At 42.3% G+C, this 23,971-nt stretch overlaps 1 protein-coding gene across 1 annotated transcript in view; it reads right to left on the bottom strand.

Annotated features, from left to right (window-relative positions):
* Nucleotides 1-23,971, bottom strand: part of Vps13b (vacuolar protein sorting 13 homolog B) — a 543,994-nt gene that overhangs the window by 25,274 nt on the left and 494,749 nt on the right. The window contains exons 51-54 of the mRNA XM_032914442.1: nucleotides 22,543-22,689; nucleotides 20,837-21,120; nucleotides 18,548-18,675; nucleotides 18,174-18,373 (exon numbers count right to left, since the gene is read on the bottom strand). Coding sequence (XP_032770333.1) covers nucleotides 18,174-18,373; nucleotides 18,548-18,675; nucleotides 20,837-21,120; nucleotides 22,543-22,689 — 759 coding nt within the window. The remainder of the gene's footprint in view (nucleotides 1-18,173; nucleotides 18,374-18,547; nucleotides 18,676-20,836; nucleotides 21,121-22,542; nucleotides 22,690-23,971) is intronic.

Raw genomic sequence — 23,971 nt, 5'->3', positions numbered from 1 at the left:
TGACCGGGTGTGAGTGTCTTCATCCTCTGCCTTTTGGAATTGGCACTAGCCTTGCGTGGGCTGGAGGCCAGCCACGGACCAGCTTTTTGTGTGCATATGAATTGCTATGGGGAAAAAAATGTATAGCTCAGGACTGTAAATGCAATGTGCAAATCTTTTCAGGTGCTTGCATTTTGACTTGCTATTACAGGGACAACCCCATAGGCTGAACATAAAAGATAAACTCTCTCCAAATCTACTGATAAACCCCAAGATCCCTCACATGACCAAAGATTTCAGTAAGTTCATTTGCTTAGTTTCGAAGTTAAGTTTTCAGCCATGAGAAGCTAATGGATAGGAGAGCCAGTGCAGCCAGCAGAGATGTCCTTCAGCATTAAAGAGCAGTGCTGCCTACATGGGTGAGTATGGGAAACAACTGCAAGGACACCGTGTTCATAGCTAAGGTCACCGGGGAGAGGCATGAGCCTTTGTGTGCTTGAATGCTGGGTCTCACCATCTGCAGGATCACCTAGGTCCAAGGCTGGACCTTCATTATGGTTAATACAGTGATAACAGAGCAAAGATGGACAACCCCTAGACGGAGAAACAAGCAGTGAGTGTGTTCTAGCGGTACACGAAGGCACCAGGGAGTGTCTATACAGACTCATGGGAAAGAGTCATGGACTCACGCTTGGAAGCAATGTCAAGCCTCTTTTACTGTGGCTCCTTCCAAGGAAATCCTGATCGTCATAAACTTCCAGGGCACCTGGACACCAGCCTGCCTCTTCTTTCTCCCCATTGTGCCCAACTGTGACCAAGGCCTCTGCCCTTACCTGCATTCACCTCCACTCTTGGGCTCTCTGTACTGGATCATGCCCCAACCCAACTCAGAAGGTGTGCGTCTTTAACAGTTTACAGGACAGCCTACTCTAGGAGGTTGTTACACTTCCAGTCCCTTCCTCAGCTCTGCATTCTAACAGCAGTTAAACACATTTCTACATGATTACAAAGCTATCATTACTATCTATTGGCTAATTACAGATCTGGCTCACTAGAGTCTAAACTTTTTAAGAACAAGAAAAAGTCAACTTGCTGTGCGCGTCTTCTATATAGCTAAGTCTCCCCAACTGTTTTCCACAAAACATTTCAAAGGACTCTATATCCTGAACTTTCTCTAACTGTTGCAACATCAGAACAAATTCGATTATCATAAAATTAAAATATTTTGTCTAAAATATACAAATAAATGAATTACCAGAGAAACATTCCCTGTTATAAAAGCCACTGCTTGGCTGGCCAGATGGCTCAGCAAATAAAGGTGCTTGCTATCACGGCCAATGAACTGAGTTTGATCCTCGAGATCTACATGACGAAAGGAGAGACTCTATTTGCGAATGTAAGAAAATCTACTAGAGAATCTACATAGAGAATCTAGATGCCTTCTGCCATTGGCCTCGGCTCCCATGTGTACATATCTACACTAAATAAATAAAGGTAGTTTAAAAGAAAATCAAAGGTACTCTTTGTACAAAAGCTTTTCTCCCATTCAGATATTCAGTCACCCTTTGTAGGCTAGTTTTTTACCAGGCTACAGATCTGGGATCACTAACTTGGTGTAACCTTTTCAGCTCCCTGTCAGTCTTGTCTGTGACTTGACCCTGTGATCCAGAGTTTTAGCAGAGCTGTCATGGCTCGAGGAAGGAAATGAAATAATCAGGACAGAGAACTAGTTAGTGTTCAGCTCATCCTCAGAGCAATCTCCAGCAAATAGGAAATGAAGATGTTTAAACAGTCTACGGGAATACAGACAAGGATGCCTGATGGATTATTATGTACCCAGGGGACTTTTGATAGCAAGAAAATTAACCTAAACTTTCAGGGTACTTCTGACTAAAATGTCTAGACATTAATTTTTGCTGTCTATGGCCCCTTCCCTCAATACTGAGAATGAAAGAAAAAGATTCTGACCCAGAATACCTCTCCTTGCCTCTTTCTGTAGTCAGAGTAACAAACCACAACTTTTTACAGTGCAGAGGACTGAGCAGGAATTAGCTACTTGTGGTGATTTGAATGAGAATTGCTTCCTTAGACTTTAAATTTAAGTGCTTGGCCCCCAGTTGATGAAACTGCTTATGAAAGATTAGGAAGTGTGTCCTTGTTGGAGGAGGTGTGTCAATGGAGGTGAGCTCTGAGGTTTCAAGAGACTTGGCCAGTTCTAGTATTCTTTCTTTGCCTCCTACTTGCAGATCAAGATGTGAGCTCTTGATGTTCCTGCCACCATGTCTATGCTATGCCAAGCCACGCCATGCCATGCCGCTATGCTGTGCTGTGCTGTGCTGTGGCTCTGCTATGCTGTGACTCTAAGCCTCTGAAACCATGAGGCCAATTAAGTGCTTTCTTTATAAGCTGCTTGGTCTCGGTGTGTTGTCACAGCAAAAGAACAACATTAAGGTAATACCCAAGAAAGTTAAGGACCAATACCCAGGCTTCCAGAGATTTCAAGGAAATCCTAGTCTGCCTCTGATGGCACCATCATTCAATCACTTTATCCAGTCTTTGACAAGAACATAGAGAACCTATTAAGAATCAATCATCAGGGAAGATAAAATCATATTCTTCAATTGCTCACAAATAGTGCTAAGTACAGTGTGTAAACAGTATGACAAATGAACATCTTTCAGAAAAGTGTGTGATGCCTGCCTCTGTCCACACGTATGAGCCACCTTGGCATGTGTGTGCACATGATGGAATCAAGAGTGTTGTGTTCATCTTCCTTAGCACTTTTGGCCAGCACATCCAGGGCACAGGACAGGCACATGATGTAAATAGCTAACTTTGAAACACAGCTCTGTGGCAGACCTCCGGCACCCTGTGTCTAGCTCCCCACAGCACAAAGCAGGATTATGCCCACCCTTGCAGGTCACATGAGAAGCTTTGGCCAATAGGCTGAAGGTTAAAATAGACATACCGCTGAACTAGCACACAGGAGCCAGAGACACCTTCCTCCCTTTTCATGCAGACTAGTTTCTGTTACAGATCAGTGCGTGATCATACTGCCCACTGCCTGACACTGGAAATACAATTTTACTGCAACAGCGCTGTCTGCAATAATGGAGTTAAGTTGCATTAGAGACAATATGGCCCTACAGCGTAAAATGATGTCTCTTCTTCGAGTTGCGATATACCTCACATCTAGGTATTCATGCTCTTTTGCAACCCTTTTCTACATTGACATCAAGCTATGATTCTTCCTTTAGTTAACAGAACATTGGCAAACAGAAACTTAGAAAAGCTTGTGCATTGTGCTTTATGAGAACCTGTTCATCATGGTTATAAGCCAAGGTCTTCAGATAGCCTGCAACAATGGAATAGATACAGGTGACAGAACCTCTATTGTTCTGGGTCCCTAAGGGACCATAGCCTCTAATGACAAGCACAGGGCATGTAGCATGAACCTAGGCACAATCTTGCTTAGACTACAGATTCACACAGAATAGAGGCAGGGTTCTAGACAAACATTAATATAAGAGGCCCTGGCTTAATGGTCAGGCAGTTAAGGTGGACAGTGAAAGCTACAAAATGGGGTTGCCATAGAAATGTCAAAGCATTTTGTCAAACTATTGCCAGAAAGTACTCAGGAGACAAATCATAAACCCAGCATAGAAGATGAAGGGCTTGCAAACACACTGGCAGGATTGCTGGCCATTGCTGGCTGTGTCTAGTAATGAATGAGAAACAACTGATATGGACATTCTGCACCTCGCAAAATAAAGTGCTCTGCAGGACACTGGTGGCCCAGTGTCTGCACTCCCTTTAGTCTGGATGCAGAAATCCTAACTGTGCTCCTCATTTGATTAAGAAAGCCCTCTCAGTTCTTCTGACACAAGCAGTTACAGTAAAGAAATCCCCTTGGCTATCACTTCTTTAGTTCATTCTGTTTCCTACACATGGAATAAAACAATTCTACACACCCACTAAACCACAACTGAGCTTTACTCCTTCTGAGTAATGGAGCATGCTATGCTGGGATTGATGGCTACCCATGACCCAGGAAGTAAGGCCTCACCGGACAATGGATTTGCCAGTCCCTTGATTTTGGACTTCCTAGGCTCCAGAAAATGAGAAATAAATGCTACTTATGAGCTTCCCAGTCTACAGTACTTGTTATAGTAGTCCACAGAGACTACTTTTAAAACCCCAAACAGCAAGAGATAGCCTAGGAATGAAGGTGGGTACACAGTCTGAGAATAGACAGCAGGTAGCAGAATTACGGGTTAAAACTTTGTAACTGTCAGAGTGATTAAGAATCCAACTTAATGCTATACTTTTAGTACAGAAGGACTTAGGAATAGTGCACACAAAGAAACAGGCTTTTTAAAGAATGAGAATTAGTGACTGCCTGGTGGGTGGGACTTGGGTCGGTAAGAAGTCAACTGAGCTTTGGAGGAATCGCAGTGGCCTTATGAATCCAGGCTGAAAGGAGCTGATTATTTGAGCAGCAGCAGGAGCTTTGTATGGCCAGGAAGATGTCCTGAAGAGTTCTGAGATGCTCTGTGCTCAGGAAAGGCACAGGGCTTGCTTCAAGAAGGCTTCATGTTTAGGTGTAAACTCCTCAGGATGTTCCCAGAGATACTTCAGAACTGGCATTGGCAAGAGGCTGCACCATGTCTCTCACTTTCCTCTTTTCCACACTGGAGACATTATCCTGTTCTATGACATAGCAGGGAGGTCCTTAGGTCTACAGACCTGAAAGGAGAGGAATATGTGGATCCAGTACCCTTCTGCATCGGGAGACTACAATTCTGATGTAATGAGTGGGTAAACCTTTTATTTATTTCATGTGTGGGAAAAAGAATGGACTGAATGATTGATGGCCAAGGAGAATTTTCTTGAGGGGAACAGAGGGAGGCAGTGCTTTGTTACCACAGCATGGCCTAGCCAGTCAAGAGCATGGCATTTAGTTCTAGCTTACATTTTCCACTGCACTCTAGTCACCTGCTTGTGTGGGAAGGCCTGGGTAGTTGTTACAGATAGTCCTGACCGTCAGCGCGGCAGGATTTGGTACCATGGACAGCCTGGGTGCTCCTGTAAGGGTGTTTCCAGAGAGTTGAGTGAGGGCAGAACTGCCTGAGCTGAGACTGTTCTATGGGATGGGGTTCTGAGCTTCACAGGAGGAGGGCAAGAGTGGGCCGAGCACAGCACCCCTCTCTGCACTGAGTGCTGAGCCCTCTGCTCCGTCCTGCTGGGGTGGCCTGTGGGCCTGAGGAAGCCCCTTCACACCGAAGACTCTCTTTTCAGGTATTTAGTGACAAAGGAAAACAACTAAGTGAGCAAGCTGTATTTTATAATTACACCAATTTAACTGTCCCACATAAATCGGTTTTGAGGTGGCACATAGCAGGACATTGTTGGAAGCCTTCCCCTTCTAACACCTTATGTTTTCCCCAGCAGCCCCTGAGAGGACCAGGGAGGCTATCAGAAGGAACTTAACAAAGCACTACAGCATGGTAGGCCACATAGGTCACATTAAACTTAAATAAAAGTTAATCTTGTCATTACTTTCTTATGCTGACCCCACCCCCATTTTCACTCCCTCCTTCCTCATTTGGTCCCCAGCTTCTATTACAGCACTTCCTGATTAGTTCCCGATTGCTCCTGCCTCCCTCAAATTCTCCTGTTGTTTTCCTTGGGTGGAAGATAGGCACTGCTATCTTTCATTCCCAGGCTAGTCTGGTTCCCCTTTAACAGCCAACATTGTCTATTCCATTGTCTGCCCCATTGCTGTGCTAAGGAGGGTTTATTTCACCTCACAGCTTATGCCCCTCACTAGCCTTCTCCTAGCCTGCTTTCTTCTAGCTGCCAAAACCACAGGCCCAGAGGTGGCATCTCCCACCAGGAGCCTGGGCTTCCAGGAGAATTATCAGTTAAGAGAACACATGGAGTTGCCTACTGCCAATTTGGTGAATGCATTTCTCGGTTGAGGTTCCTTCTTCCAAAGGAACTGGCTTGTGTCAAGTTTACACACAACTGACTGGCTTGTGTCAAGTTTACACACAATTAGCCAGGACACAGGTCACGGGACACAGGTAAAGCGCTTTGCTAAGCAATCCTAAAGACGATGAAAACGAGAATCAACCCCAGAACTTGTTCTTTGACCTCTACACTGTGACCCCTACATTGTGTCACAGAGTATGCATTCTAACACACACACACACACACACACACACACACACACACACACACACATACACACAAGATCTTTAGATACTTTTCTTCCTTCACAGAAAAATCTAAGTTTAAAAATGATAAAAGGAAATGATATTGTTTCCCACTTTAGAAATTTTAAATTAAAGATGGTATAAAACTTACCTTGTATAGGGGATTGTTATGTCTACAAGGAGCTGAAGATATGGTAATTAGGAATTTTATTTTTTCAGCTGATTTAAGCTATTACTCATTTTTCATTAAGAAAAAAATCCATGCCTAAATTGGGAAGAATAAGTTTAAACCTTGTTACTTATATACCTATGTGTGAAGTATTTGTTGAAAACTTTTCTTTAAGTTTCTTAGGTTGTTTCACAGAACCCGGGTGGTCCCCAAACTTATTATAGCTGAGGATGACCCCTACTCCTATCTACTCCCAGATACTAAGTGCTAAGATTACAGCTATGCATGGCCAGGCCTTCTTCCCCTTCCTATCCCCCTCCTGCTTTCTTGTTCTTTGACAGGTTCTCATGTAGCCCATGCTGGCCTCAAACCTGGTCTACAGCAGAAGCTGGCTTTGAATGTCTGATCTTCCTTTCAGTGCTCACCTGCTGGGGTTCTAGCATGCACCAGCACACCCAGCTGTGCTCAGAGTTCTTTAAAAAGTGTCTCAGCTCGAAGTATAGTGCATTGTACATTTTATGGACCTTGCTTCTGAAGAGGTCTGTGAGTATGCTACGAGACTGTCTTCTCATTTGTTCAGGGAGAAGGGCGTAAGCAGCAGCCTGCAGGGCTCTGCTCTAAGCTTTCTTTCTGTCTAAACTCCCAGTCCACTTACTCCATCTATACTGAGGGGACTGTGGTAGACTACTGGCAGTATGCTTAGAGTGTCTGAAATAAGCAGCATTACAGACATATACATATATATACATATATATAATTATTATATATTATATTATTATTATATACAGTATCATATAAAGTATTTGTACTGGGGAAATAGTGACAGTAACTGAAGCAAAGCTTACTAAACCTTTTGACAACACAATAGTGTCATTTACAAAGCTCATGCTTATGATCCATGGATTGAAGTTAAGTTTTCAAAAATCTCTTAGTATTTTAAGTAAGTTGGTGATTCGATGTTGGGCTGAATTCACAGCTACCCTTGGCTGTACACAGCCTGGGATATGACCCTCTCAGTTGCTGGCAGGTTGAGGTAGAGGTGCTTATAAAGTCCTTTGGGCTGAGGCATTTGGTTGGTGGCTAAAAATAAAGATTTGGAGCTTAGGAGGAGCATGAGGGCCAGGGAGATAACGGAGTGAATAGGTGACAGACTAAGGCTAAGGCTATGAAATGAGTTATATCTATCAGAAAGAAAAAGGAGCAAGAGACATTGCTAATGAAAGGAAAGCTAATGAAAGGAAAGCTTTGATAGGGAGATAAAAAGAGAACAGTATATATTCTGGGTATAATTTCACCATCTATATGCTTTCTGAAAAACATTTCAGAGAAATCTCTGCTGCTGACTTCTTGCTTTATAACATATAGGAAACTGCAGACCAGGCCATTGGAGGACACATAAAAGTGGGTGACAGTTTGCTGGTGTCAGTTCTGGCTCCAACATGGGGTTGGGACATATGAGAGAAACAAGAAAGCAGCTCCAGTACTGTAGAGCTGCTAACTCAGACACTCACTTTGATTGACAGTGTCTTCCATATTCAAATCCCTGGATGAAGGGTAGATACCAGTTGTGTCAAGCAGTAGTACTCATGGCGACTCCTGTGGCATGCACCAGTATACACTGATTGTCAACTGGGTCCTGGCTCATGAAGGTCCTTAGTGGATGCACCTCATGATAGTTTTATTGATATGACATATGTTTAGCATACTTTAAGTGCTTTTGGAAACACTGGGTTGCAATAGACTATGGAGTAGATAAAAGTACTTTCTGGTATGTTACTGGGAGTTCCATGAGGTGCTGAGAAGAAGGTATATTCTTTTGTTCTGGGATGAGATGTTCTATAAATATCTGTTAAATTCATTTAGTTACAAAGAAAGTGTGTAAGAGAGCCGTGGGTTTTCTTACTTAACATACTTTTTACTTGCTTATGCAAGGACACAATGAAAGCAGTGCCAGAGGAAAACTCATATCTCTGAACACTTTCAAAAAGAAACTGGACAGAGCATACACTAGCAGCTTGACAGTACACCTGAAAGCTCTAGAATAAAGAGAAGCAAATGCCCCCCCCCCACAGAGGAGTAGATTTCAGGAAATAATCAAACTCAGGGCTGAAATCAACCAAGTAGAAACAAAAAGAACCATTCAAAGAATCAAAAGAAACCAGGCACTGGTTCTTTGAGAAAAATCAACAAGATAGATAAACCCTTAGCCAGAATAAACAGAGGGCACAGAGACTGTATCCAAATTAACAAAATCAGAAATGAAGAGGGAGACATAACAACAGAAACTGAGGAAGTTCAAAAAAAAATCATCAGATCCTAATACAAAAGCTTATATTCAACAAAACTGGAAAATCTGAATGAAATGGAAAAGTTTTTAGACAGATATCAGGTACCAAAGCTAAATCAGTATCAGATAACCATCTAAACAGTCCCATAACCCCTAAAGAAATAGAAGCAGTCATTAAAGGTCTCCCAAACAAAAAAAGTCCAGGACCAGATGGGTTCAGCACTGAATTCTTTTAGACCTTCATAGAAGACCTCATACCAATACTGTCCAAACTATTCCACAAAATAGAAACAGAAGAAACACTACCCAATTCATTGTATGAAACCACAATTATGCTTATACCTAAACCACACAAAGACCCAACAAAGAAAGAGAATTTCAAACCGATTTCCCTTATGAATATCGATGCCAAAATATTCAGTAAGGTTCTTGCAAACCAAGTCCAAGAACACATCAAAGCAATCATCCATCATGATCAAGTAGGCTCCATCCCAGGAATGCAAGGATAGTTTAATATTTGGAAATCCATCAACGTAATCCACTATGTAAACAAACTCAAAGAAAAAAAAAACAACACATGATCATCTCATTAGATGCTGAGAAAGCATTTGACAAAATTCAACACCCCTTCATGATAAAAGTCTTAGAAAGATCAGGAATTCAAGGCCCATACCTAACATAGTAAAGGCATATACAGCAAACCAGTAGCTAACATTAAACTAAATGGAGAGAAACTTGCAGCAATCCCACTAAAATCAGGGACCAGACAAGGCTGCCCACTCTCTCCCTATCTATTCAATATAGTTCTTGAGGTCCTAGCCAGATTAATTAGACAACCAAAAAAGGTCATAGGGATACAAATCGGAAAAGAAGAAATCAAAATATCACTATTTGCAGATGATATGATAGTATACTTAAGTGACCCCAAAAATTACACCAGGGAACTCCTACAGTTGATAGACAACTTCAACAAAGTGGCTGGGTATAAAATTAACTCAAACAAATCAGTAGCCTTCCTTTACTCAAAGGATAAACAGGCTGAGAAACAAACACTCACAATAGCCACAAATAATATAAAATACCTCGGTGTGACTCTAATCAAGCAAGTGAAAGATCTGTATGATAAGATATTCAAGTCTCTGAAGAAAGAAATTGAAGATCTCAGAAAAATGGAAAGATCTTCCATGCTAATGAATGGCAGGATTAATATAGTAAAAATGGACATCTTGCCTAAAGCAATCTACAGATTCAATACAATCCTTATCAAAATTCTAAGTCAATTCTTCACAGAGTTAGAAAAAGCAATTTTCAAATTCATTTGGAATAACAAAAAACCTAGGGTAGTGAAAACTATTCTCAATAACAAAGAACTTCTGGTGGAGTCACCATCCTTAAATTCCAGGTATATTACAGAGCAATGGTGATTAAAAATTGCATGGTAGAGACAGGCTGGTAGATCAATGGAATAGAAGTGAAGACCCAGAAACGAACCCACACACCTATGGTAACTTGATCTTTGACAAGAAGCTAAAACCATACAGTGAAAAAAAACAAAACAAAACAAAACAGACAGCATCTTCAAGAAATGGTGCTGGTTCAATTGGAAGTGAGCATGTGGAAGAATGTAAATTGATCCATTCTTATCATCTTGTACAAAACTCAAGTCCAAGTGGATCAAGGACCTCCACATAAAACCTGATATACTGAAACTAACAGAAGAGAAAGTGGGGAAGAGCACAGGGGAAAATTTCCTGAACAAAACACCAATGGCTTATGCTCTAAGGTTAAGAATCAACAAATAGGACCTCATAAAATTGCAAAGCTTCTGTAAGGCAAAGGACACTGTCATTAGGACAAAATGGCGACCAACAGATTGGGAAAAGATCTTTACCAATCCTACATCTGATAGAGGGCTAATATCCAATATATACAAAGATCTCAAGTAGTTAGACTCCAGAGAATCAAATAATCCTATTAAAATATGGGGTACAGAGCTAAGCAAAGAATTCTCAACTGATTAATAACAAATGGTCGAGAAGCACCTAAAAATATGTTCAAAATCCTTAGTCATCAGGGAAATGCAAATCAGAACAACTCTGAGATTCAACCTCACATGGCTAAGGTCAAATACTCAGGTGACAGCAGATGCTGGCGAGGATGTGGAGAAAGAGAAATACTCCTCTATTGTTGGGGGGATTGCAAACTGGTGCAACCACTCTGGAAATCAGTCTGGAGGTTCCTCAGAAAATTGGACATAGTACTACCTGAGGACCCAGCTAGTCCACTCCTGGGCATACACCCAAAAGATGCTCCAACATACAACAAAGACACATACTCCACTATGTTTATAGCAGTCTTATTTATAATAGCCAGAAGCTGGAAACATCTCAGATGTCTTTTAATAGAGGAATGGATACAGAAAACGTTGTACATTTACACAATGGAATCCTAGTCAGCTATTAAAAACAGTGACTTCATGAAATTCTTAGGCCAATGAATGGAACTAGAAAATATCATCCCGAGTGAGGTAACCCAATCACCAAAGAATACCCATGGTATGCATTCACTGATAAGTGGATATTAGCCCAAAATCTTGGAATACCCAAGATAAAATTCACAGACCACATGAAGCTCAAGAAGAAGCACAACCAAAGTGTGGATGCTTCAGTCCTTCTTAGAAGGGGGAAAAATACTCATAGGAGGAGATAAGGAGACAAAGTATGGAAAAGAGACCAAAAGAATGGCCATCTAGAGATGTCACACCTGGGGATCCATCTCATATACAGACACCAAACCCAGACAATATTTCAGATGCTAAGAAGTGCATGCTGATAGAAGCCTGATATAGCTGTCTCCTTAGAGGCTCTGCCAGAACATGACAAATACAGAGGCAGATGCTCGCAGCCAACCATTGAACTGAGAATGGGGTCCCCAATGGAGGAGTTAGAGAAAGGACTGAAGTAGCTGAAGGGGGTTGCAACTCCACAAGAACAACAATCCCAACAAGCCAGAGCTCCCAGGAAGTAAACCACCAACCAAAGAGTATACAGGGATGGACCTATCTCTCCACCTGTATGCATATGTAGCAGAGGATGGGCTTGTTGAGCATCAGTGGGAGAAGAGGCCCTTGGTCCTGTCGAACCTTGATGTCCCAGTATAGGGGAATGTCAGGGTGGGGAAGTGGGAGTGAGTGCGTGGGTAGGTGAGGGAGCACCCTCGAAGAAGCAGGAGGTGGGGGATGAGATAGGGGGTTCCTGTTATCCCCCTGAAAGGGGACAACATTTGAAATGTAAACAAATAAAATATCCAATAAAAGAAAAAATGTTAAAAAAAGAGAGAAAAGAAATCAGAGTATAATTAAAAAAAAAGTTAAATCAAGTTACTGCTTTATTAATGGAAACACTGGTTAGACCACATTTACAAAACTGTGTAATTCCAGTTGCCAGATTTGAAAAAGGGAGCATAACACACTGCTGTGTTCAGACAGGGTTAACTATGGTGATGTGTTGGGAGATCACATTTACTGAAGGAGTCCTTCAAGGAACCAGAATATTTGGCTTGGGTAAGGGAACACTTAGAGATGTTTAGGCTACCATCAAAAAACTGTAGTGTGAAACAGAGGGGAAGTCTTAGACCAGTGGTTCTTATCCTTCCTAACGTTGCAACCCTTTAATAGAGTTCTTTATATTGTGGTGACCCCTAACCATGAAATTATTTTTGTTGCTATTTCATAACTAATTTTGCTACTGTTATGAACTGTTACACAGAGCTCTGTGTTTTCTGATAGTCTCAGGTAGCCCCTGTGAAAAGGTCATTTGCCCCCAAAGGGGTCATAAAGATAGACACCTTCCATTTGTCTGAGGGAGAACAATGCTTCCTAACATCTTCACTGGAAAAGCTACAACTACAACACAGGGATGCTTTGAGATGAGACTCATGGAAGGGGCTCTGTACTAGGCCAAACGGGGAGTAGAAAGTTGACCAGAGGCTGGTCACTGACCTCTACGTGGTGGAGGGAAAACAACACTGGGGAATTTATGTGTCGATCCAGGAGTCAACTGGCTGATTACACTCTGTAGGCTGCAGCCTCTCATCAGCAAATAAATTAAAAAAGCTAACTGGCCTGACCAGTGGAGAGCCTGTGGTGATCAGTGATCTACCTTGGACTCACTATACCCAGCTAGACTTCTTTATTTACTCAAGATCTGGAGTTGAGAATTGTGCCTTATTTGGGAACATGGCAGTGGTGTCGTGCTCTTGGAATCTTGGTACTTGTGAGGTGGAGAGAAGAGGATCCTTGGGGCTCCCAAGCTGACGAGAGACATTGTCGCAATTGTTTTTCTTTCACATTTAATGACTCAGAAATAACACGCATAGGAGGTGAAAAATGGCTTCATGGGTAAAGTGCCTGCAAATTGAACATGAGGATTTGAGTTTAGATCCAACAATCTCAGTGTTCCTAGAGCGAGGTGGAAGGTAGAGATAGGAGAACCTCTGAAAAGACCCTATCTCAAATGAAGTTGAAGGTAAGGACTGTGACTTCCACATGTGTGCTGCACATACATGTGTCCATACTCAGATGCATGCACATATGTGTACACACGTACAAACAAAGATAAAAAATTTACTTTGCATAAACAGTCTAATGACTTCTCATGATCTTAGGTTGGAGCCCGTGGAGCTTAGGTCACACATGGTCTTATTAAATCCTAAATGCCTCAGAATTCTGTCTTCTCCTTTTCTTTCTCTACACCACATCCACGTTGGCCTTTAGTACTCTAAAGGGAGTATGTGCCACTCTGAGCTTTGAAGCTTCAAACATGTTCTTTCTGCTTAGAAAATTCCCCCACTCTCTACAGCCTTGGAAGTACTATGATAAGCCCTCACCCAGGGGCAAACTCATAGCCCCAGAGAGCTTCCTTTGTGGATGTCTGAATTTGCAACAGCATAACTGCTTGTTCTTACTAATGACTGTCTCTCTCACACGCCGAGTTGACAGCGTGGCTGTTAACGTCTTTTCTCAGAATCACCAAGCTTTGTGACTGGTACACATCATAAATCTAGTATTTGTTGGCTGGACGAAGCAGGCTGTAAATAGTTGCTAGTCACATAGTAACTTCTGTGTGGTTTCTGTAGCTTGCTTAGTCTTTTTAAAATATACCATTGCCTAACTACCAAAAACAAGATTCTGACTACCAGAAACTGAAATCCTGTATGTCATGACAGGGTTCCAAACGATTCTGCTGATAGGATCAAAGTAATGACAAAATTATTCATGCAAATTTGTTCCATATGCCTTCACTGTTGACTGAGGTTCTCTGGGTTCAAAGAACCCTTCTTCCTGAGGTTATATAATTTTTTGTATGTATTGTATCATATACCCTATTTCAAAATTATAAAACATGACACTGACCCAGGTAAAAAGGAGCCTGGAGATGCAGCTAGGGTTGGCAGAAAGCCTGAGCCCATAACAAGGTTTTGAGTGATTTCACTCTGCTTATTTAGGTTAGGATTGAAACCCAGGTCCTGAGAAGCTCTAGAGGTCAAGGCAGTGCTACCTAGGGCTGCTTTCCCACCAGGAGTCTGCTATTTCTCTTCCCAATGGTTATATGCCTGGGTATTATTGAAGGTATATGTGAGAGGGTCTGAAAGACATCTTCATGGAAATGCACCGTCTGCAGGACATATGGCACACAGCTCCTAAAGGATATGGGAACATGGGGTGCAGCAGAGTCCTGCCTCCACAGGTGATAAGGTGTTGGGAAGTACTCTTCTGAGCTTTGAAGTACCCACAGTACAAAGGGTGAGGAAGTTTAAAGTGAATGGAGACTCCCCAAATGTAGTTAGGCAGGGAGCATGGCTATTGTAAAGAATTCCCCAGCCATACATATGTAAGATTTTAAAATCTCTATGCTGATGCAGTGAGCTCCGGGATTTCTTTTGTGCAGTGCTGAGACTGCAGACATCTGAGGCTGCACAGATGCTCCAGGTTTTCAGCTCAAATGAGGGCTGCTGACTTTAAAGCTCACCCTGGGATGCTGAGTCAGTACAAAGCAAGTGGGCAGAGTGAAGGGCTCTCCAGGCTGCTCAACTGGTCTTCCTTCTGATCCTGACCCTGCGTCTGCTTCACAGCTTCTGCCTTCTCAGACCTCTCCCACTTTTCTCTCTCTTGGTAGATTATATACTTCATAAACTCTGGTATGGAAGAACCCAGTCACTTAATTTTCCAGCCTTGTCCACCATGGCTCTGCCCACTCCTGCACCCACTCTAGCCTCTTTCCGTCTGTGAGTGGAGCTCCTCTGCTTGTCCCTTGGGACTGACTCTCGCTGGGCACTGTGTTATTCACATTTTCTCACTTGCTCTTCTCTTTCTACACTGACTTCATCCCAAGAGAGGGCTGTTGTCCCTGCCTTAGTTCTCAGGCCTTCTGCTCACTCTAGCTTGTCACATCTCATTACCTGACTCTCTTTTGTTTTCACTCTGCAGGCCCTCTTTCTGAGCCATTTCCTGACAACAACTCTTTCCTCTTTTGTGCTCTGTGTTTGGAGGTCACACCTGAGGGTCTCATGGCCTCAATCTTTTGGTAACTATTGCTCCTTACTCAACCTACTCATCTGCTCATTGACTTACTCAGCTGGTCTTTATTAAGATCTTAGTGTGTTGATAGGCACTGAGCCATAGACTGAGGATAGGGTGTGTATTTAACTATCAGGAATGTGATAGAAAATCATTTAAGTATAAATTAGATGGGGATCAATAGATTAATAGGTGAGGAAAACATTTATCTACATATCCATCTGTTTATACATATCTATCTATATGTATGTATCCCCACATGGAACATTATTCAAATATAATTACAGAACTAAATTATGTCACTTGCAGAAAAATGGATGAGACTGGAGATCATCATATTAAATGAAATGAACTAGACTCAGGAAGACAAGTACTATATGTTTTCTTTCACATATATTCAAAGTATATGATAGACATGTATAAAAATGTAAAAAAAAAAAAAAAGACAAAATCCTAGTAAGAGCATCTACACACAGTCTGGTATAGACTCTCGTGCATGTGGTGACGTCTCAACTTCTTTGTAATGCAGACAACATTGTAATGGTTTCTGTTTACACTGTGTAACTGTTTTATATTTTCATTCACGTTGAACAGATATGATTCTGTATATTTAACGCGTAGAAAGAGAAGAGCAATTAAAACTACAAATGCTTCACAAGCACAGAGAGGGCCCAAAGACAGTGTCAAGGGGCTCCCATAACTCCCGAGAGAAGGCGTGCCCTGAGGACTAGGAAGGAACAGTCAAGGGTGTCGAGTGAGGAGTGGCACAGGCGGCAGGGCTGGATGCACTCTTAGGTCCCATACAATGCATGGGATTTAGGTCATGCCACTTACTGCTGGAGGGCTGACACTTCTAGAACAAGCTGCAATTAGCTGGCTGTTTTAAAGCTTAAAGAGTGAGGACATTCAGGGCAGTGTCAGGCAGACAGTGACTGTTACATGATAGCTACTATTACCATAATGCTTTATACTGTAACGTTTATAGATATTAGGTCATATTTTGCCAGCCTTTTGTGAAGAACAAGTGTAAGCATAGCTTTATTCAACTATAAAAAGCAACGAAGCTCTGATACAAGCTATAACATAAGAAACCTTTGAGACAACATCCTCAGTGAGATAAACCAGGCACTAAGAACAAATACCTCATTATTCTCCTTATCTGAGAGTCTTAGAGTAGACAGATTTCAGAGAGACAGAAAGCACAATAGAGGCTACTGAGGCCGGGGAGAGAGAGATGAATTTCTGTGTGGTGATGAAAAGCTCTGAAATTAGGTAGTCACTGCTGTGGATTAGATATAGAAGGGCCCCAAAGGCTCGGCCTCCAGCTGGTAATGCTATTGAGCTAAGTGGATTGTGAGGTGCCAACTTCATCAATGGAGCCAATCACTAGCTATTCCTAGTGATGCGTCTATAAAGACGATAAAGAAAGGATATGTCCCGAGTTTCAGCACCAATGTTGTGTTTATAAAAAGGCAAGGGAGGATGCTATGATCTATGGAGGTGTGGTGAGGTGTGGAAAAGGAGGTGCCTCAGCAGGCCCATGCTAGACATCCCTTCTCCTGAGGGACCAGCCATAGGACAGAATAGTATAGAATAGAGTTTATTCAGGGCATGAGGAGGGGAGCTAAGAGGGTAATAGGGGCAAAGCGGGGAGGGGGGTTGAGTAGAGACCGGCCATGAGCACGTAGAGAGAAGCGGGGAGGGGAATGGGGAGAGAGGGGACAAAAGGGGAAGAGGGGAATAGCAAGAGAGCAAGAGAGGAGCAAGAAGGAACAAGAGAGTGAGGAGGGGCAAGCTGCCCCTTTTATAGTGTCAGGCATGCCTAGCTGTAGCCAGGTAACTGTGGGGTGGAGCTTAGACAATGCTAACACCTAGTTCCTAGCTGAATACACAGGCTACTAGGAAGTGAGTGGGTCCTAGTGGAATGAAGGTCACTGGAGGTGAGCCACAGAGGGATGAATTTTGTTTTGGTCTCTTCTCTCCCACTGCTTGGTGCACTTCCTGGTGAGAAGCTTTCCTTTCCTTATTTTTATACCCTGATCTTGCCTGTCACTGGCCTAAGAGCTTTAGAGCTAAGCTAGCCAAAGTGAAAAGCTCTGAAATCATGAGCCAAAATAACTGTTTTCCTTTAAGCTCATTCTCTCAGGCATTTGTCATTAAACAGAAGCTGGTGTGGTGACTGTACAACACTATAAATACAGCTCAGTTTAAGCCCAACACAAAAGAATTACTAGGTTCAAGTGTCTTCTTCAATACAAATAACACCAGGAACACTTAGGGGGTGCAAAACATGTAATGCTGAAGTCTAGAGACATTTATGGAGTTTTTGTAGATTACTAGCATAAACATACATATGTGAAAATTGGCATGCTTTCAAAAGAAAGAATTGATTAAGAGTTAATACTCTAACCATCCTGAAATGTGGACAGCTGAATTGTGTATTTAAAGGAGCCTATAAATTCATTTTATTATTGACATTTCCTGGGTCGTCGTCACATATTTGGTGTGAAGTGTCCTCATGAAGAACCTGCTTCAGCATTTATTCTTCATGTCTGAGATCCCTCCCTCCCTCCCTCCCTCCCTCCCTCTCTTTTCTCTGTGTGTCTACATATGCTAGGGCATATGTGTGGAGGCCACAGGATGTGTGGGAGGTGGTTCTCTCTTCTTTCCATGTGTCCTAGTGATTACACTAGGGCTGTCGGGCACTTTTACCTGCTGAGCCACCGTCAGTCCAAAAGTTCAGCGTTTAGAAATCTGAGCTCAGTATTCATGACCCATATGGAGGAAGGAGAGAACTGATTCTCACAGGTTGTTCTCTGGCTTTCATATGTGTACCATGGTGCATACATACTCACACACATGAACAAACAATACACAGGAAGCAGGGAGGGAGGGGGAGGGAAGGCAAGGGAGGCAGCTGAGTCTGGGGTAAGCATCACTAACCTGTGTCCCCTGACTGTTGATGTCCACAGGGTCACTCCACTCGGCTGGCATTTCTTCCATTGTGTCTACTCTCAGAAAGAGGCTGGGAAGTAAGTCCTTGGTCTTGCAGTCTGGGTAACTGATAATCTGGTGATACAGCTCATGATGAATTGAACTCTCCGGAGGGATTTTTTTGCAATAAACCTCAAACTTTGGACTATCTGAAAAGTTAAAAATGGGGATGTGGAGGCACATGCAGACTTAGTCTTAGGGATGTCAGAAGGATGAAAGATACTTTAGTAAATATTCTTCATAGGCCCACAGGTATCTATTACATCAATATTTCTCAAAGAAACCACTCTTCTGCTGTTTTATTTAGGGTTTGTGAAACATACCTCTGATGTTCTCCTTTACAAGAATCGTTACTGGGCATCTGTTGTGGAAAACTACTCGCGGACTTGGGTCTTCAGAGAGGGTTAGGTAGGTGACTCCAAAGTGCTCTTGATACGTCAGTGCTATTGCCCTGGAATAGACCAGTGACAGCGTGCTTTCAGGGCCAGGCTTCTCTTCAGTCCATGTGTATTTGAATGTACAGTATTCTAAACTCTGGGCCATTGCTTTTGTAACTCAGAGAGGCCTGTCCCTCATTTAAAGTTGATATATATGTATATAGGTTTACTGATTTCATAGTCGTAATATTCATTTACAGTAAAAAAAATGCAAAAAAAAGGATTTTTAAATTAAACCTTCTATGACACTATCATTGAACTGCTGGCTTTGTGCTAACCTTGCTTGTGGCCCTTGTCCTCAGTGCTTATGTGCCTTAAATCCTTCAAGTACGATACTTTCTTCCTCCCCAAAGACTTTGGTAAATTTCGATAAAGGAAAAACTGGACCATTTTTAATTTTTCTTTCTCCTTTAGAAACCTTTTAGAGAATTTGTGTGTTTCCTCTATTCTTTATTCTAAATGTATGCAACTGATCGTGTGTGCTATGGATTTTCACACAATGACCATATGTTACAGGACCTACATTTTGGCCCTCAAGCAAAGCTGGGATTCCTTGTTTTGGGTGGCTGCACAGGTACAAATAAGCTGCTACTATGAAAACAAATCTCCCACTGTCCTCTAGGTTATCAGGTGATATTTATGTTTAAACAGAAATAAAAGTTCTCTCTCATGTACTGTGCTAATTATCAAGATTAAAGAAAGTAGGCAGCTGCAGTTCTTAGTTGATGATGAGGAAAGGGGTCATCAGTACACAACAAACCCCCCTGCCAGAGTCCTCCCCTAAAGCTGTCCTTGTCTGGCATGATAATGGTAACTGTCCACTAGCATTTGGTGAAAAAGCAGCCACAATGTCACCAAGTGTGCACTGCTGGCCTGAGTGGAAAGGAGGAGACAGGCAAATAAGAGTACGTCTCTTCAGAGTCCTGTCCTTCCATGGACTAGAAAGCTGTTTGGTAATTTCATTTGGGGGGCTGGGCAAGCCAGCCTCACACAATTTCCTTTCAACAGACATAAAGCTAGAGCCAAGACTATAGGATCATACCTTTATATTGCTTACTTTAATATTTACATATAAGATTAACTTATACTGTGAGTCTTAGAAAATTTAAATATAATTTCTATATCTTATATTAAAAAATTTGACTTTCCATTTAAAAATAATTCACATACCATTCAAGAGCACTTAACACGTTTAACATTATCTAAAACCAAATGTAAAAGCAGCTATCCTCCTAAGGCTAGGGGTGAAAATGCTTGTTCAATCAGGATTTCTGCAACATGAAAGAAAGGATGTGTGGAGGGAATGGGATTTGACATTTATGGAGATCTGTTAGGTAAGTTGTAATCTTTAAAATGATTATTAAAAAAAATCTCTTCATACACCAAAACACCTGGGATGCCTTCAATCTCAGCGTCTATAACTCAGGAACCTGAGAGGAGGGTCCTCTCACAGGGTCACAGCGTGATTTCTTTCATGGCTGTATAAATTGTAAGTAAGCAATTTTTTATTGGATTTTTTATTTACATTTCAAATGTTGTCCCCTTTCCCAGTTTCCCATCCCTGAACCCCCTATCTCATGTGACGCTGTAGAAAAGACACTAATGCCAAACAACCACGTGACAGAAGTCAGTATGAACAATTGCACAGCTCTGGCCCAATCTTGTGGTTGTCGTTTGCATAATTTGTGATCTGCATTTGGAACAGCTTTCGTGCAGAACAACCGCAGCACAGAATATTCCTTGGCTTGTGTTTATCTACATTATTATCTCTCTAAAAGTCTTATGTGAAAAATTCCACTTTGAAGTAAAAGTAAAATTTTGGAAAAGCAAAACTTTCCGGCTTGACTCTCTTGGATTCCTTGCCTTCGCTTCTCGTCACTGTGCAGCCAGAGGATGTGTTTCCTGCTTTCATCACCACACATCCCTGCTGCTTGATGACTGCACAGCACCATCCCAGCCCCCTGCAGCAGAAGGTGCAATGGGGAAAACCATCTAAGCGACAACCTGTTTGTGATCATGACCTCTGTTCAACTGTATCCAATGTCTCAAAGTTCTTTCATTAAAGATGAAAGAGCACCTAGAATCACACACGAGAGCCCTGCATTCTGTCTCTGCTGGCCTCCTGATGAGCAGCAATGATGACAAGCAAAGAGTGCTCACACTTGGGTAAAATACCTGGTGCAGAATCCATCTTCCCTCAAGGTTCCAAAGGGCACTGCTACACTTTGTCTGGGAAACTCTCGTCTAATGATGGCTGGCAGGCTCCAGCACTGAGAGCTGTCGGCACCTGATACAGGAGAAAAGCCCAGCAATATCTGTTTTTGAAGAATGGTTGTGTCTAGCACTGATGGCCCCACATCAGGCATGATGTCCCAGCAAGGCAGTGAGCTGGATTTCACATCAGGATGCTCTCCCCCTGGGCAAATGCTAAAAGTAGCACTGTCTGGAACATGAAGATGCTGGAAAGACAACACAGAGGAGCATGTTCACTACAGCAGCACAGAGAAGCAGCTCTTCTAAGAAACCATAACCATGTGTCTCACAAAGTGGCCAAGATGGGGACAAGGGCATGCCAGTGATCTTGCCTCCACCCAAAGGCCCTAATGTGACAGGAACAGCTGTGCAAGCAAGGGGTGGCCTCTCAGGCATTAAGAAAACATGACAGTATCAGGCTGACTTAAAAGACAGTGCCAAGTTCTCATTGTCCCTGATAGCTTGGGGAGAGGGATATCATGTACCTGAGGGGAAGTTGTGTTGGATAGGGGGAATCTGGAGAAACATCTGAATGAGGTTCAGGATAAGGAACTGGCAGCTCAGAAGATGAACAGTAAGGCTCGCTTGCAGGAGGAAAATACTCTGATCCCAGCCTTCAAATGGACTTTTATGGTTTCTGATGTTAGAGCCTCTCCATTGAAAAATGCATTACACTTATTTATTTAGTGTGTTTCTATGCACACACATGCACGCATGGAAGTCAGAGAGCTGGCTGGAGCTGGCTCTACTCTGCTGCATGGGTTGTCCAGAACAAACTCAGGCTGTTGGGGTTAGTAGCAGGCATGTTCGCCACTGAGCCATCTCTGCAGCTCAAGCCTCTGATTTTTAAATGTAAAGAAGAAAGAAAAAACATCCACTACTGTTCCACAGCCTCCCAGAATGTCTAGGGACTGTCATATCTAGAAAGAAATCCTAGCTGGCTGAGGCAGGGTGAGAATTGAAAATGGGACACTCGGGCCTCCACTGCTTCCTAGGGAGATGTGCCAATCAGTGAAGCCGGATGGAATGCCACTGTTCAGTTTGTAACTACACAGTGCTCTCGAAGTTAAAAGGAAGGCATGCACCCATTACGGCACTGAAAATAACCTTTAGGAGCTGAGACAGCAGCACTGCCCACAGACCACAGTGAACAGTGATGTTCCTCTACACAATAGTTCTGACAGCAAGAAAGAGCTGTAGCACATTGTTTTGAAAAACACTTCTCTTTACCTTCTTAAAATATGAATGTTCATGTTAACTGTACAAAGAACCATGGTAAAGGTCCTGACTATCCCTGGATTTGTTTTCTGCACACGTTGCCATGATGTGATGTGTCCTGAGAGTACTGCTGTGACCCACAGCCACGGCTCAGTTAGGCACCAGCCCCACACTTACTACCAAGACTCAGGAGCCACTGCGGTCGCTGAGAGACACTGTTGGAGAGGGCTGGTTTAGCACTTTCCAGGGCTGTGGCAGCCAGCACCTCACTTACTTTAACTTGGCATCTATGGTTTTAAATTCAGCAAAATAAGATTTCTATATTTAGTATTAGCATTTTCTTTGCCCCAGGCTAAGAAAGGTTGGGTGTGTTTACAGTGAACTGAGAGAAACAGCTATGGATTACTCACCTCCTTTCCAGAATAGGGGTTGGAGACAGACAAGTGTGGCTTATAAAATATCTCATACGGAGTGTTATTGATTACTGTAGTCTTATCTTCAATCTGGATAACTTGTATGCCATGCTGCACCATGGAGGAGATGCAGAACTGACATAGCTGCAGGGCAAATTGGAAAGACCACAGTTTTTACACCACAGAGATACACATGAAGAATTCTTGACTATTTTTTTTTTCTGTTTTGTGACAGAATTTTACTATTGCCCAAGCTGGCCCCAATTTCTGGATCCCTGTGCTTTTATATCTCTCAAGTGCTGGGATTACAGGTATGTGGCATTATACCTAGCATCAACTATTTTCTTGAATGTATTCATTTTATTTATGTGCATTGGTGTTTTGACTGCATACGTGTCTAAGGGTGTCAGGTCCCCTGGAACTGGAGTTGCAGACAGTTGTGAGCTGCCATGTGGGTGCTGGGAGTTAAACCCAGGTCTGTTGGAAGAACAGCTATCTCTCCAGCTCCTGGCCTCAACAACTCTTAGAGGGTTGTTTTATATATAGATTTGCCTGGGACAGTACCTGTTCTGCATTTTTGGAGGGATATTTTTAAAAGTACTTCTTTCTGGTTTTCAGAAATGTGTTGGTCAATTAAGAGGCCAATATTTGCAACAGGGCCCTTTAGCAAAGGGATTACTGATGCTGCCACCATGTAGTGATGGAACAATGACTTGCTTCAGATTATTTCACAGTTATCTCAAATAGTATTTACAAATCATTTATATGTAAACAAATACCACAGGTCTTATTCAACAGGATTCTACCTAGCATTCCTCTACCTCAGGTTAATTCTAGCAGCAACCTCAAAATACCTAGCTTGCATCAAGGAGAATTTGGAGAAGTTTCATACAAAAGTAGCAAGAAAGAAAAAAAATATTGACCCTCACATAACTTTATATTGTGTTTCCAATGTGTTTGAAGTATTTTATACATATTAAACTTCCCAGTCCTCACACGACCTACAAAAGGTAGTCAATAAATATTCTTTCCATCGCACAGTTGAGGAAAGCAGCTTGGCCAAGACACAGGAAAAGGTGGAGCCCATGTGGTCAGGTGATGTGGCTCTTAGCATGTGTCTTATAGCATGGCTGGCTCACAGCTAGAGGCAGATCAGGACAGCATTCTCCAGGGAGGGTGGGAAATGTGTGTGGTGTCTGCATCTGGAGTCCCAAGGTCAACCATATATTAATAACAACGTACTATTTATCTTTGTATTTTAACTTCTTCATAGGTATACACTGGTATTTCCTAGAGGCAACAGAATATACGATGCCATGTTCTTTTGGCTAGTGGAATATATTGAAGCCCTTATATATTTTTAAAAAGTAATAGTTTCTTTTCTGATATGATAAAAATTGATGGAGCCCAATATTTTTAGGAGTAT

The sequence above is a fragment of the Rattus rattus genome, chromosome 1 (assembly GCF_011064425.1).
Source record: "Rattus rattus isolate New Zealand chromosome 1, Rrattus_CSIRO_v1, whole genome shotgun sequence".
Classification (NCBI taxonomy): domain Eukaryota; kingdom Metazoa; phylum Chordata; class Mammalia; order Rodentia; family Muridae; genus Rattus; species Rattus rattus.
This window is presented reverse-complemented; position numbering and strand designations above follow the sequence as displayed.